Raw genomic sequence first — 14,497 nt, 5'->3', positions numbered from 1 at the left:
GAATATGGAGTTTTGTGTGGTCTGGCTAGTGCCTGTTCTCACTGTAGAAAAATGTAATGGAAAATCCGGACATACTGTGAGTAGTTTTCACACCTCCTAAGTTTTGCCATCTGTGGCAGATGATCCACTCTGTTTGTTGTCAGGTTCAACTACATTTCTTTAAAAGGTGTGAGGATCACGCCTGCCCTGGGATCAACTGAGCGTATTTTAGGGGGAATTTTTATGTTTCAGAAAATGAGGGATGGAGGGGGAGAGGAAAGAAAAGTTTCAGGCAGAAGGAAGTTCACGAGGGACATTGAGAAACTGCAGAGAAGAGAGAGAAATATATTTACAACATGGACTGAAGGAGAAATTAACTTGTCCAGCTGAGGCAGAGGGGCTTATGCAGAGTCTACTGCAAGACCTAATAGCTGGTGAGTTCTTGGAATGGATTGAAGCAATCAGAGAGAGTTTCCCAAACTTCTTTTACATTCTATTGTATTCTATTCTATTCTATTCTATTCTATTCTATTCTATTCTATTCTATTCTATTCTATTCTATTCTGTTCTCAGGGTGTAATATTGGGACCATGGTATATAGTACCGGAGCTGAGTCAGAAATGTGCTTTCCACCAACAGAATGTGTTGTATAGGTAATTTTAAAACATTTTTGGAAAGAGAGGGGGAAAATTCAATGCAGATCATTCTGCAGGTGCACAGCAGTATGGATGAAGCCAGGGCTGAGCAGAAAAGACAAAAAGAAGGTTTTGCTGTGATGGCTGTAGAAAAGCCTGAATTAGCAGGTGGGCACTTGGTGAGTTTGTCTAATCTGGGCCTTACAGCAGCAGCTACATGGCCATTGTTCCCCAGCATGAACCACATTTTAGAGAAAGTGGTTAATCAGGGCTCTGCTCACTCTGCCACCTTTAATCTTAGACTGGGGAAGTAAAGCATCATGAGTACAGAACAAAGTAAATATTGCCTGATCAAACTGAGCCAAACCCAGAACCTTTGATTGCTGAGGAGAGGTATGAATTCTGAAGAATTGAAGAAGTGGTGAGATTCCTGAAAAATAACAAAATAATTAAAACTCTTCTTCAAGCAGAGGAGCCAAAAGCAGGAATTGAAACTGTTCAAGTTGCGGTGAGCCTCCTGTCCTGAGACATTTCTTGGTGGCATCTGTGTTACATGTGGCCATTTTCATGGCTGTCAAGTGAAAGAGGTGTGATTATGGAGTGAGCTGAAGAGAAGTGGCACTTTCTTGCAGTTCAGTAGTCTGCAGGACTGGCTCAGATTAACTCTGCACATGATGCCTGTGCTTGGGCAGATGAATCCTCACTCTTGTGAACAAACAAGGGCTGTGGCACAGCATGTGGTGTCTCGTCAGCTCCCATCCTGTGGAGGAAGTCTGTAGTGAAGGAGAGGCAGAAAAAGCCAAGATTTTCTCACACCATTTTCGTTTGGTTTTCTGTGGTTTTTTTTTGTTTGTTTTTGGTGTGGTTTTTTTTGGTTTTTTTTTTTCATTCCCTATGAAACAAGATATGTATTTTCTTCCTTTCAAAGATAACAGGGGAGTTAGTGTTGATTGTTTCAGTATTTTTTAGATTTTTTTTTAATTGTTGCCAAAAGTTTGCAAAGTAGCCTGATATCTGTTGAAAACAGATGGTGCTAATTCAGCATATGCATATCATACTGATAAGTATAAACTGTTCTGAATTTTTCTCGCGAGTATTTTCTGGCCAGGCTTCTCAGTTAGATTGCATATAATCCTGTAAAATTTTCCATAGATGAGATCTGAGTTTCAAATAAAATATATTATTCTGACTGAGGGGTATGACACATAATGATTTGTGTGTTACATGATAGGAAATGGTGTGTTATTGATTTCTATTAGTGAATGAGCCCATGCTAAGGCTATTTCATTACATGCAGAAAGGTTTATTCCAAGGATTTTGTTATTTGAAGATAAAGTTGACTGATGCCTTTCTCTATTGCCACAAGTAGCTTCGCAATCAACAAATCCCAGAGCTAGCAGTTAATATTTTGGTAAAATATCCTTTAATATAGCTTGTTTAAATTACCAGTGGCAGAATCTCATTGCCTCTGTATTGAAACACATTACAATGGTACAGTTCTTTGTTATCAGTTAGTTAAATCCAAAAATGGGTTGTGTTGTAGACAGGGCTCATCATGTGCAAACAATATCTGTATCTTAATCTATCACAGGCATCAGGTTGTCCGTCCACATCATAGAACTTCTGATAACTTCTGATAACATTTTGGCAGAGAAGTTCGGAGTATTTTCGATTCTGTATTTATGTAAAATTCTTTTTAAACTGTCATTGAATCACCAGAGGGGAGAAAAAGAAGTGATGGATGATTAAGAAGCACTAATTATGTTTTAGTGTAATATAAAATGTTATAGTACATAGTCAGCATGAATCTACAGGCTTTGACTTAATCTTGTTAAGCATCTACCTCAGAGGAATTCTAGTTTTGCCATTTTTATTTCCCCATATAGTGAATCTTCCTCTTGTTCAAGTTATTGTTATTCAATACATAGACTCTTTGTCCTCTGTTTAGTCATTTATATCATAATCTTTTGGGTTGTCAGAGTAAAATATGTTAAAGAATTCTCCTCTTCAGAAACCTTCCTGAGTCATGGGGAAGACAGTGTATAGGAAAATCCATTAATTTTGTTCCTTTTTTATTTTAAACAAAACTTGCATATCTTCTTAAAAGTAATTAGCAAATGAGGAAAGATTTTAATTCACAGACAAAGGGATTTGTTTTAAATGCTTTATCAGTCTTTGGCCCTGGAGTAGAGCTGTAGTATTTTAGCTCTCAAAGCATGAGCTGGAGTTGATGCTGAAAACACAGCAGTGCAACAAGGGTAGAATTTTCCAGTGTTTTCTTTCTGTGAAGTCCCTCAATAGTTTTTAGTATACTGATATATAAATAAAATACTTGAGAATATTCAACATGTCTTAGTACAAAGCATCTAAAGACAAGCTTTTAGGAAGCATCTGTAGCTATTGCCTACATAGCAGCTGTGTATTTCCTGCAATGTTTTCAAGCCTGTCATAGCAAAATAAGAAATCTATATTTGTCATTCAGCAAAGAAATTCTGACCATGTTCCTCTAGTTGGAGGACAGACTTTCCCCCTTCTCTCCCTTCCCTCTTTCCCTTCCTTTTCCTCATTTTTACTTCTCTTCTTTCTCAGAGATTGAATAATAGGGAAAATAATGAGCCCCTTTGGTAAAGAGATTCCAATGCAGAAGCAGAACTCAGCTCTGACAATTTGACTCTTTCTATTGGCTTGGCAGATGCCCATTGTCTGAATCAATCTGCCAGAGATTTTTCTCCATTGCAAAGTAACTGAAATACCTGCAATTGTGTATACATTTAATATAATTAAACAGTGAATCTCTCACATAAACTGCTATCCCAGTACATCTTTCAAATACAAGTAATATTATTGAAAAGATGAATAGCAAAGCGTAGCAGAAGGGGAAAATAAATTAGGAATAAAAAAGAAAATAATGAGTTTTGATGGTAATATCACTGTGAGTTAACTAGAAATGTTTCCCTTTTACATAAGGCTTAACTGTGAAAGAAAAAAAAATTACAAAAAGTGGTGAATTGTACTTAGGCAATTGGGAAAAAGGACTGTTTTCAGTGAACAGATAAAGCAAACAGTATAAACATGATCTGCAGAGGTAAAATAGGGGAATTAAAATGTAAGCTTCTGAATAATGTATATGTTGTCTAAAATCCTTTAAATGCACATACATAGAAGGTTGTTGCAATCCCACTATTTAAATCAAAGTTTCAAAACAATGGATTTCATTTTTTTCTCACAAACTGATTCTTCAATGATGTATTACTGCTGATTTAAACTGCTATTTCTCATTTTTAGAAATTGAGGGGGGAATTGCCCCCTTACCCTTTATAGGCAAATTTGTCAGTCCTGTTCCAAATGAATCCCAAATCAGTTAGTCTGTGTAAAACTGTCTTCTGTGCAAACAACTGGGAACAACTATTACATCTGCTCTCATAAAGTAGCTGAAATGTAGATTTAGATCCCTTTGAAAATCACAGTGTAAGGGCCACATCTGTCTGTAGTTTGCATATCAAATTTCCTTTGAATTTCTCCTTTCTCACGATCAAAAGAAGCATATGGGCTTTTATGTGTTTAACTGAGGATAGAAGTTGGTATCTCACATCAGCTGTTAGGAAGTGCACTGTGCTGTCTCCCTTGCATTTGAAGTGAAAATGGCAATTTCAAACAATTTCACAGAGAAAATGAAGGAGTAAGGGGATGGAAAGTACAAAAGTGTTTATCTGAGGAATGAACAACTCTGACTGACATGAAGGAAAGCAAAAAAAAAAGGAAAAAATCTTATTGTTTTGGAATAGACTATTTCTAAAAATTGTATATTGGTGTTAACAGCAAATAAATTTATCTTTATAGGCCTTCAAAGGAGTGGGGAAAAAATAAAAGAGAAAAACAGACTGACTGGCATCTCAGTGCTGCTGTGTAGTGATTTAGAAACTAGTTTTCTGCCTGACTGCTCAGTCCCCAGAGCAACATACTTGCAGAAAAGGACAGGAGCTACATTGAAGGAAAGCTCTAGTATATCACTCATGAAGCAGGGTATTTCACTCCCCTATACAAGGCCAAATTCAGCTCATGAAAATTAATCTTGCACTGCCCTTGCCAGCAATGGCACACAAGCCAAGGCAGTACTGGTTGTACGATAAGGTTTTACTATGGGTTAGAATTTGTTCAGAGAATATATTAGTCCACTCTCAGCACTGCTGATGAGACCAGCTTTTATTAAATACATGTTTCTATATATTTTCCTCACCATACACAACTCATCTGCTTCCCTTAACCTGATGGCTTCATTGGAGGGTCCCCACCTTCTGTGGTTCTTGGTGCTGTAGAAGTGTCCCTATGTCATCCTTGGCCAGTGGAGAGAAGCTTCTCATTATTCTTGCTCTAAAATTTGTTAACCAGGGGTTAACAAAGGTGGTACCTTCCCATCAGCAGAATTACTAATTACTATTACCAATAATAGTATTAAGTCCAGAAGTGTCTATAAAAACTTACATGAGAAATTTTCTTTGCACAGGTCAAGTTAGAAAACATTGTTCAGGACCTCTGCACCTATAGGAAGATGTAGTTAAGGATTCCGTACTTAAAATGAAGTAATCTAATACTGGTGTTAATATTTTTAGGAGTTAGGTCTCATTTGCAAGCAGTTTTAAAGATGCTGTTAAATTACCGAGAAGTCCTTAATGAATGATAACAGATTTCCACAGATTCTTTGTAGTAAATTAAATGTTTAAAATAATGAATTGCCAAAATTTCTGACTCTTCTGACTCTTCTGATACATTTCTAACAATGAAGAACACATGCTGTAATACTGAGTAACACATTCCTACCCTTTATAAGTAGAACAGCTGTATTGCAATTGCAATTTTAACTGTGCATTTTGGGGCTGTGGGGGAGTTGCATTTGGGAAGGTTTTTGTTACATGAAAAATCCAAGATGTGAGAGCTGAAAAGTGAGCTACAGCACAGGCTTCACCTTAAAGATCTGCATTTGTCCCAACCCTAGGTGTTTTGGTTTTTTTTCTGAATGGGAAAGTAATTTCTATCCCTCCACTACCTGACATCTTATCTGGTTAAACCAGTTTATTCCCAGTAATTTCATTAACACATCTGCATTCATCTCTCAACCTGATGCTAGCCATAAGTTGTCTGAGACAGTTTACTGATTGCATGGTCCTTGTTTGAAGACAAAAAATATTATTTTCATTGTTTTTCTGGTAGCAGAAAAATCAGAATGCAGCCAACTTCCTGCTGACATTTCAAGTCCCTTGGAAATTAACATCAAATGTTTCAGGGAATCTAGCCCTGCAGAAAGTGAGGTTTTTTTCTTTACCAGTACAGAACAGGATTTTCACCATGCTGTTGAGTGTTCTGGGGATTGTGGCAGAGGAGCAGCATCATCTATAATCCACTTTATTATTGCTTTTCACAGCACCACAGGCTGTAGTAGTCTGACATCACTGTGTCTATTTTATAGCCTGGTGATGACAAACTAATAAGATGCTGTCATCACAACTGTAATTTACTTCTGCAAATGCATATATGTATACATATATGTATACATATTGTATACATTATTTTCAGCATTTTTCCCTACTTATAAAAAAAATGGAGATATATATATATATGTGCAGCAGATCTGTTTGGTAATCTCTAAAGGGGACCAAAGAAGAAGTTGGTGTTGTGATCACAGAAATTTTTAAAAAAGGAATAAATTATAAGAATTACATTTTTATAGCAAAATTTAAAACATGCCAGTATTCAAGAATTGTATGTTTAAATGTCAAAGCTGAACTTCTGAGCAGATGAAACTAATATCCAAACATGGCTACCTAAATGGAGAGCAGCATATCGTGTTTAAAAACTCAGTTGAGACAAAGACAAGAAAGATTGTGTAGCTAGAATCACAGTAATTAGAGGTAGAAACTCATTACAGGTATCCTGAGCCATTCAGTCCCCCAAAGTAAACTATCTCTTTAAAACAGATAAAAAGCAGCAGACCGTATTAGTATTTCCTAGTAACTGATTCTTGTCAGAGTCTTGCTGACTTTGTCAACAATGACATCAAATTAAAAGAGACAAAAATAGGTAGAAGAAGGTATTTTTAGAAAGATTCGCAAGGATCAGAATGGTCATTGCAAAAGAGTTATTCCAAAGTCACCACACAATTAATTCAACAGTGTTCACAAGCCTTTGTCCAGATGACCTCTATAAATCCAAACTCAGACAAAAACTCTCATCAAGACTAATGTGTATTGGCAAGGCAGGAAAGAAACATTTTGCTAAATCTGTTTGCATGCAACCTTCAGCTCAGTCTTTTGACTTCCTTACTGTGATGTTATCTTGTCATTGAATTGCAAGGCTGAGAAGACTTCCTCCTATGTTTATTTCAAAACTTTTTTAGGCTTAAGGAGTGGTGTTGGAAGGGGAAGATAGTTTGTTTCTCCATTCTTTAGTTTGTAGTATTGTGGAGAACTTCTCTGTGGCTTTATTTCAAGCATGAGCTTAGGCCTTATTTTAACAAGGTCAGCTTTACCTCAGGAGCATATATGATTACCATTAAGTCCACCCTGAAGGGATATCCCAAACTAGTGTAAAATTATACAGGAGTCAATGATAAAATAATAACATTTTTATGAGCATCATGATAAAACAAAAAGCCAGAATAATTTACTTCTAAATTTTGGAAGTTGTGCGCAACATTTAGAGTGGTCATTTGCTAAACAAAAAATTATTTTAAAAATTAGTGGGGATACTAATGGTTAGCTAGAAGTAAACTGCCTAGAATTAAGGGGGAAAACATGGTAAAATATAGTAGGAAACTTTATTGTTTATTCAGTCAGAGAGCTTGCTAAGGTCACCTTTCTGACATCTAATTTAACTTTTAACCAGTGATTGTAAGGTCTAAGAATGCCTACTTGTATTTGATAGGTTTATGTGGCTTCAGAGTGGTCTCATGGAGGTTTCTGCCCCATCTTTCCTTTGGGTACTTCAAATGTAAAGTGAGCATACATTAGAAATGTGAGACAATGACAAAAAACAGAGATAGGACTAGACAGGACAATTACCCCTTTCCACTCCCAATTCTTTTTGATAAAGAAATTAGAATTTGGCAAAGATCAGCCCTAGCTTTCCTTTTTTTTTTTCCATGCTATTTAAAAAATTCAAAGGAAATGCAAAAACTAATAGCAGTCACTTTAAAGTTTTCTGTCAAACTATTGCAGTTGAACTTCCCTTCAATCTACTAAGAAAGTTCCCAGGGAGCATGCTAACATAAGTGATGATGGAAATATCCAGGAACAAGAAAAAGACACACATTTTATCACAGTACTAATTTTCTTTTTCTTGTCCCAGTATAAATCTCAAGTAAAAGCAATTAAGCCTTCCTTTTGTGAGAACAGTAGCTAAAAGCTAGAGGTTATCAATACTTTTTCAAAAGCAAGTGTGACATCTTCCTATAATATCTGTTAGTCTAAGCTTCTTCATATACAGAGAGATCTAAAAGCATTTTTTTTTTGTTAAAACTGATACTAATCTGCCACTGAGATTTATGTATCAGAAATTTAACTATTATCTGAAAATATTAATTCCATAAAGTATTGTAGACCTTTTAATGACTGTTTTATTAATAGCACTTCCCAATACCAGTGACCATCTGTGACTGCTTCACCATCTGTGATCCCAATTTCAGTTCAGGAGGGGGAAATAACAGTGGTATTACACTGATTCTACAATATAAAACATTAGCCAACTAGACCTACTGTAGATGATTAATTTGTCTTTGCTTATAAGTGCATACTGAGAAAGATAAAATTAGCTCCTTTGATTTGTTGGCACAACATGGGTTTGTGAAATAGCCACAGGAAGCTGAAAAGATTAAATTGCTTTCATTGAAATCTGAAACGTGCAAAAGTTGATGGAATTTAGATGAGGAGAATAAAAGAGCTTAAATGGCATTTGAAAAGGTGGTGAATGTTTCCTTAAAGATCTGTGCCAAACAATGTGTTGATTATTGCAATTTTTCAAAGCTAGGTAACAGAGGACCAGCAAAAGGAAATTGTCAACACTTCTTAAAAACTTGTACAGTTTATTGATGCCATATCAAAATAAACTGAGAAAATACTGATTTATAAACTCCTACTTAAAATTAATATTATTTATATCCTATCTGAATGAAGTAGCACTTATTTCAAAATAAATGCCATTTTTAATTAAAAGCAGTTAATCCTTGCAGAAATGCTTTCCTTTTCTGCAGAGGCAGGAGAGTTAATTTGATCAGAATTGGTTTTATTCTTCTATTAAACTGGGCTAAAATGTTTCCATATATTGGTAATAACATGTCTGCATTCCTTAATCACTGAGCTGATTTTTCTTTTGTTTCAGTGTATGTGTGTAGATCAATCTCTTTTCCTTTGCTAAGGCAAGATTTGTAAGAGGCTTTAAGGGAGATAGGGTATAATTTCAAAATCATTCAGGTCCCGCTTCTTAATCTGTATACATAGTGTGGGAGCCTAAACTTGAAAACTAAAAAAAAATTTCAAAAACAGTAGTGATTTAGGATGCAAATTGAATTGCATCTAACCACTTGCATTGTCTACTTTCCTAGCTTATGAACTGACATTGGCACCTCCAAAAAAATTAGTTATCAGCCTAAGGTAGATAGTTCTACATCAGGATGAATCACTCTTCTACCATATGGGGAAATCTGGACATCTGGGTGGAATTAAATTGCTATAATTTTATACTTCCTAATTTTTTCAAGTTTTAAACTGTAGCTTCCTAACTGGAACAAATTTCATTTATGAAAGACTTCAGTGAATTGAAGAAAGCTTACATCAGTTTTGTAAAGGACAAGAAAATCCCCTGAAAAAAAAATACATATATAGCATCAACTATGAGGCAAAAAATTACAAGATCATGTAAGAACTACCTGCCTTGTCACTAGAAAGTTCTGCTTTGTTGTCTGGATTTCAGTAGAAGTTATAGCTTATGGGTATGCATTCAGTGTCTGGCTCAGAGTAATCTATTTGACTGTACATATTTTATATAAATTTAATTATGAATGCTTATATAAGTACATTAGTACATTTATAATCATACATGATTTTTATTAAATTAAATGTTATATGAAAGGGAGGTGTGTATATATATATTTACTCCCCTCCCACACATATATGCATTGAATATGTTTATGTATAACCATGTAGAAATTTAAAAAATAATTAAATTATTATAGATTAAACTTTAAGAATATAAGGTAGATTTTTTAACCTTAGGCTAAACAAAGTCTTAGTGAGTGTCACCCTTATTTTTGCACTAGATTGCTCATTTTTATTAGACTGATGGCCATTTTCCCTTCTATTTTCTGCTGCTTAATCACACATACAAAATCTCTGTCTTAAAGAAAGCATGAGGTTAAGTTAAAAAGCCATACCCTGAAAAAATTTAAATAACTTGTGATTAATTTCCCTTCAGGATAGTGATTGAGTCTTGTTTCTTCTTTTGCAGTCAAAAGGTTCTTCAGGCTTGACTCCATCCAGCACCCAGAAGAAGGTGAAGAGGACTCTGCCCAATCCACCTCCAGAGGAAGCCACAGCAGGAACTCAGTCCCCATATGCTTCTGTGGGATCAGTTTCACGGAGAAGGATTTGTAGGACCACCACTATGGCCAGAGCCAAAATTCTTCAGGATATAGACAGGGAATTGGATCTGGTCGAACGTGAGTCAGCCAAGCTTAGGAAGAAGCAAGCAGAGCTAGATGAGGAGGAAAAAGAAATAGATGCCAAGTTGAGATACTTGGAAATGGGCATTAATAGGAGGAAAGAAGCTCTGCTAAAAGAAAGAGAAAAGAGAGAGCGTGCCTATCTCCAAGGAGTAGCTGAAGAACGTGATTATATGTCAGACAGTGAAGTTAATAATACCAGGTCAACCAGAATAGAAACTCAGCATGGCTTGGAAAGACCACGCACTGCACCCCAGACAGAATTTAACCAGTTTATGCCACCACAAACCCAGCCAGAAACACAGTTTGCCCCTGCTACAAGCCCATATGCTCAATATCAGTATTCATCTCCTGCCCTGCCAACTCAAGCACCAACTCAGTTCACACAGCAGTCCCATTACCAACAACAGCAGCCTTTGTATCACCAGCAGGTTTCACCCTATCAGACCCAGACAGCATTCCAAACAGGAGCTACCATGTCCTTTACCCCACAGGCTCAACCTCCACCATCTCAACAGCCATCCTATCAACTCCCATCGCAGATGATGGTGATACAGCCAAAGCCAAGACAGACCACATTATACATGGAGCCTAAGATAACAACAAACTATGATGTAATTCGCAATCAGCCTCTCATGATAGCACCAGTGTCAACTGACAATAGTTATGCAGTTTCTCAGCTGGGCAGTAAATACTCTACCTTGGACTTAAGGATAGGACTAGATGAGAGGAACAGCATAGCAAGCAGCCCTATATCAAGCATATCTGCAGATTCGTTCTATGCAGATATAGACCACCACCATACATCCCGAAATTATGTGCTGATTGATGATATAGGAGAACTTACTAAAGGAACAGGAGCTCTTGGTTCCAGTTTTAGCCTCCATGAGAAAGATCTGACCAAAACAGATCGACTTCTTCGCACAACTGAGGCCAGGAGAGCACAAGAAGTGTCAGACTTCCTGGCACCACTGCAGACTTCCTCTAGGTTACACTCCTATGTTAAAGCTGATGAAGACCCAATGGAGGACCCTTATGAGCTCAAACTTCTGAAACACCAGATAAAGCAAGAGTTCCGTAGAGGTGCAGAAAGTCTCGATCATCTGGCTGGTCTATCACAGTATTACCATGGAGAGGGCAGCTACAGGCATTTTCCAAAATCTGAGAAATACAGCATAGGTAGGCTTACTCTTGAGAAGCAGGCTGCTAAGCAGCTCCCAGCAGCCCTCCTTTACCAGAAGCAGTCAAAACACAAGAAAGCCTTGATAGACCCCAAATTAACCAAGTTTTCACCTATCCAAGAAAGCAGAGACCTTGAGCCTGACTATTCAAGCTATATGACTTCTAGCACTTCAACACTTGGGGGAATCACTACTAGGGCAAGGCTTCTTCAGGATGATATCACTTATGGCCTTAGAAAAAACATCAGTGACCAACAGAAGTACATGGGGCCACCACTGACGTCATCCATTGGAGCAGGCCTTGGGACTGCACTAGGTCCAACAATGAGATCTGCACTACAAGATGAAGCAGACAAGTCTTATAGCAGTGGTAGTAGATCTAGGCCCTCATCTAGGCCCTCCTCAGTGTATGGGCTCGATCTGTCATTGAAAAGGGATTCTTCTAGTTCTTCTTTAAGACTGAAAGCCCAAGAAGCTGAACCTTTAGATGTTTCCTTTAGCCATGCAGCACCTTCTGGAAGAACTAAACCCACCAGTCTGCCTATTAGCCAAAGCAGGGGAAGGATCCCAATAGTAGCACAGAACTCAGAGGAGGAGAGCCCACTAAGTCCTGTTGGACAGCCAATGGGAATGGCAAGAGCAGCAGCTGGACCCTTGCCACCAATATCTGCAGATACCAGGGACCAGTTTGGATCGAGCCATTCATTACCTGAGGTCCAGCAGCATATGAGGGAGGAGTCACGGACTCGAGGCTATGATCGAGATATAGCCTTCATCATGGATGACTTCCAGCATGCCATGTCAGACAGTGAAGGTAAATTAGGCCTCAGACTGGTATCTTACTATCACAACGCAAATCCTCATTTCTATGCATGTGTCTGATTTTTGTTACACTTCAAAGACTTGTTCTTTTTCTGTTCCTTGGTGCATCTTCTGTGTATCTACATTTTTTGGGGGTTGATTTGTTTTGTCGTATTTGATATTTTTTATTTTACTCTAACAGTTTCTGAATGGTGTTAAGCTACTATTGCATGCTACTGTATTGTTGTTGATTTGCTTTCCTTTTGGTTTGCTTGTGCATTTTCCTTTTCACTTGTTTATGTCTACCTTTCAGTGATACTGTGTAGAACATTCCATGTACAATACAGACTCTGCCATCAGTCTTTGTGTGCAGCTCTCTCCAGTGACTGTGAATCATTGAACTTATTTGCAATCGTTTTGTTGGGATTTGGAAATAATCTCCCAAATCTCTAAAAAACTCCAGTAATTTTATGTGCATGAAATTTCATGATAGAACACAAAAAAATGATAATTCCATCTCCCGATGCACCAATTTAGATCTGTGTTTATATAGAAATAGTCTGCTCATTAAGTACATATTATATGTTAGAACCATATAGAGCTTAACGTGATAGCAAAATAACATTCTACACATGGTTTGTTGAAAGCATCCTGTCATGTGGACTTCTGTGCATTCAGAATTGTGATTATGTAAGATAATTTGTCTTTGAATGGTGCAAGACAATCGCATACTTCAATAAAGGACATAAAGTATTTTACTTCTGTTGATGGGTTATGCAGCGTAGCTGGTTTTATATGCACCCCATACACGTCTGCCAAATAAGCACAAGAGTTTATCTCACTTAAGTTCATGAAAGAAACCTTTCTGATGTATTATAAATAGTGCAATTAAAAATGCTGCTTCTGAATAAGTACAGCAGAATGTTAAAGCTGATGTTGAGTTAATAATTGCAAATTATGTATCAGTTTTGTTTGAGTCAGTTCAGAATTAATATATTCTAAATTGTTTAAAAATCATAAAGTTAGTTTGAAGGCAAATGAAATGAATATGTTCAAAATTGTATGCACTCCATTAACTTTTTCTTATGTGTATTTACTGCACAATAAAAGAGACTTTGCATGCGCTCTATTGTCTGTAAATGGCAATGATTGTCTCAAAAGACATATTTGCATGATTATGAAGTAGTATGGTTTATTTTTCACATTTCTACTAACCTTCGTTCATTATTGCATTATTGATTTTTTACACATACTAAATCTTTCATAAGCATTAGAAAAAATTATCTTTTTGCCTTTCTCATACTTCATACTAAGGGCTTTGTTCTGTAAGTTTTTCTTCATGTTTCTTAGATATTTATAATGCCCTCATGAACTCTGTGTTTCAGGAGAGACTCAGGGTCATCAGCTTTTCTTGATATTTATTAGAAGTTTAACTGTTTTTATTGGCCTTCAATTCTTAGCACACAGAATACTATAATCTGAAAGCAGTTGAGAGAAACTCCCTGAGTTGAAACTCATATCATTCTTCCTAAATATGCAGATGCAATCTTGTCTCCTCTCAGCTTGTGATTTTTACGGGTCATTCTAGAGTCACATTGTGAAAGATACAGGACTTTTCCTGCTGAAAACTGAGGAGAACCAACCTGAACCAAAAAGATCAATTTTGATGCTATTCTACTGCACATGAACAGGTCATAGGGAATTACATATCTGCCCTACAGTGCATTATAGTTCTCATATATATTTGTAACAGACATACATGTAACACTTCAAGTTGAACATGTTTCATGCTTAAATCAGTCTCTGATTATTTAGACCCTTTCTGGTGTATTCTAATTCCATTCACATATTCTGTATTAGATTGATATGTCACTCAGGGCTTCCCCTTCCAACAGTCTTTTTCTAATTTCTATCAAATTTTATCTTCACAAATGGCCGATTTCTTGGGAAACAAAAACACTTGATCACAATATTTTCAAATATGCAGTCTAACAGCAAGTAACCTGTATTGAAAATTATTAATGCAATTTGGATGTAAGATAAAAAGTGTTCAAAAGAAGCAATTACATTTCTACAGAAAGTCGTGGCCTTCTTTATTAGGGACTGCACTCTTCTCTGTAGTGATCTGATGCCCTGACAGTGGGCAGCTATTCTGGCATGTTTCATTCAAGCTTTTAGCACAATTTGCTTTG

General features: G+C 36.7%; 1 protein-coding gene across 7 annotated transcripts in view; it reads left to right on the top strand.

The window, feature by feature from the left end:
* Positions 1 to 14,497, top strand: part of PCLO (piccolo presynaptic cytomatrix protein) — a 326,044-nt gene that overhangs the window by 175,304 nt on the left and 136,243 nt on the right. For all 7 annotated transcript variants that reach the window (XM_064702961.1, XM_064702964.1, XM_064702962.1 and 4 more), the window contains exon 7: positions 10,110 to 12,318. In XM_064702961.1, coding sequence (XP_064559031.1) covers positions 10,110 to 12,318 — 2,209 coding nt within the window. The remainder of the gene's footprint in view (positions 1 to 10,109; positions 12,319 to 14,497) is intronic.

The sequence above is a fragment of the Zonotrichia leucophrys genome, chromosome 1A (genome assembly GCF_028769735.1).
Source record: "Zonotrichia leucophrys gambelii isolate GWCS_2022_RI chromosome 1A, RI_Zleu_2.0, whole genome shotgun sequence".
In the NCBI taxonomy this organism is placed as follows: domain Eukaryota; kingdom Metazoa; phylum Chordata; class Aves; order Passeriformes; family Passerellidae; genus Zonotrichia; species Zonotrichia leucophrys.
Note: the sequence above shows the minus strand (reverse complement) of the source record. Positions and strands in the feature narration are given on the sequence as shown.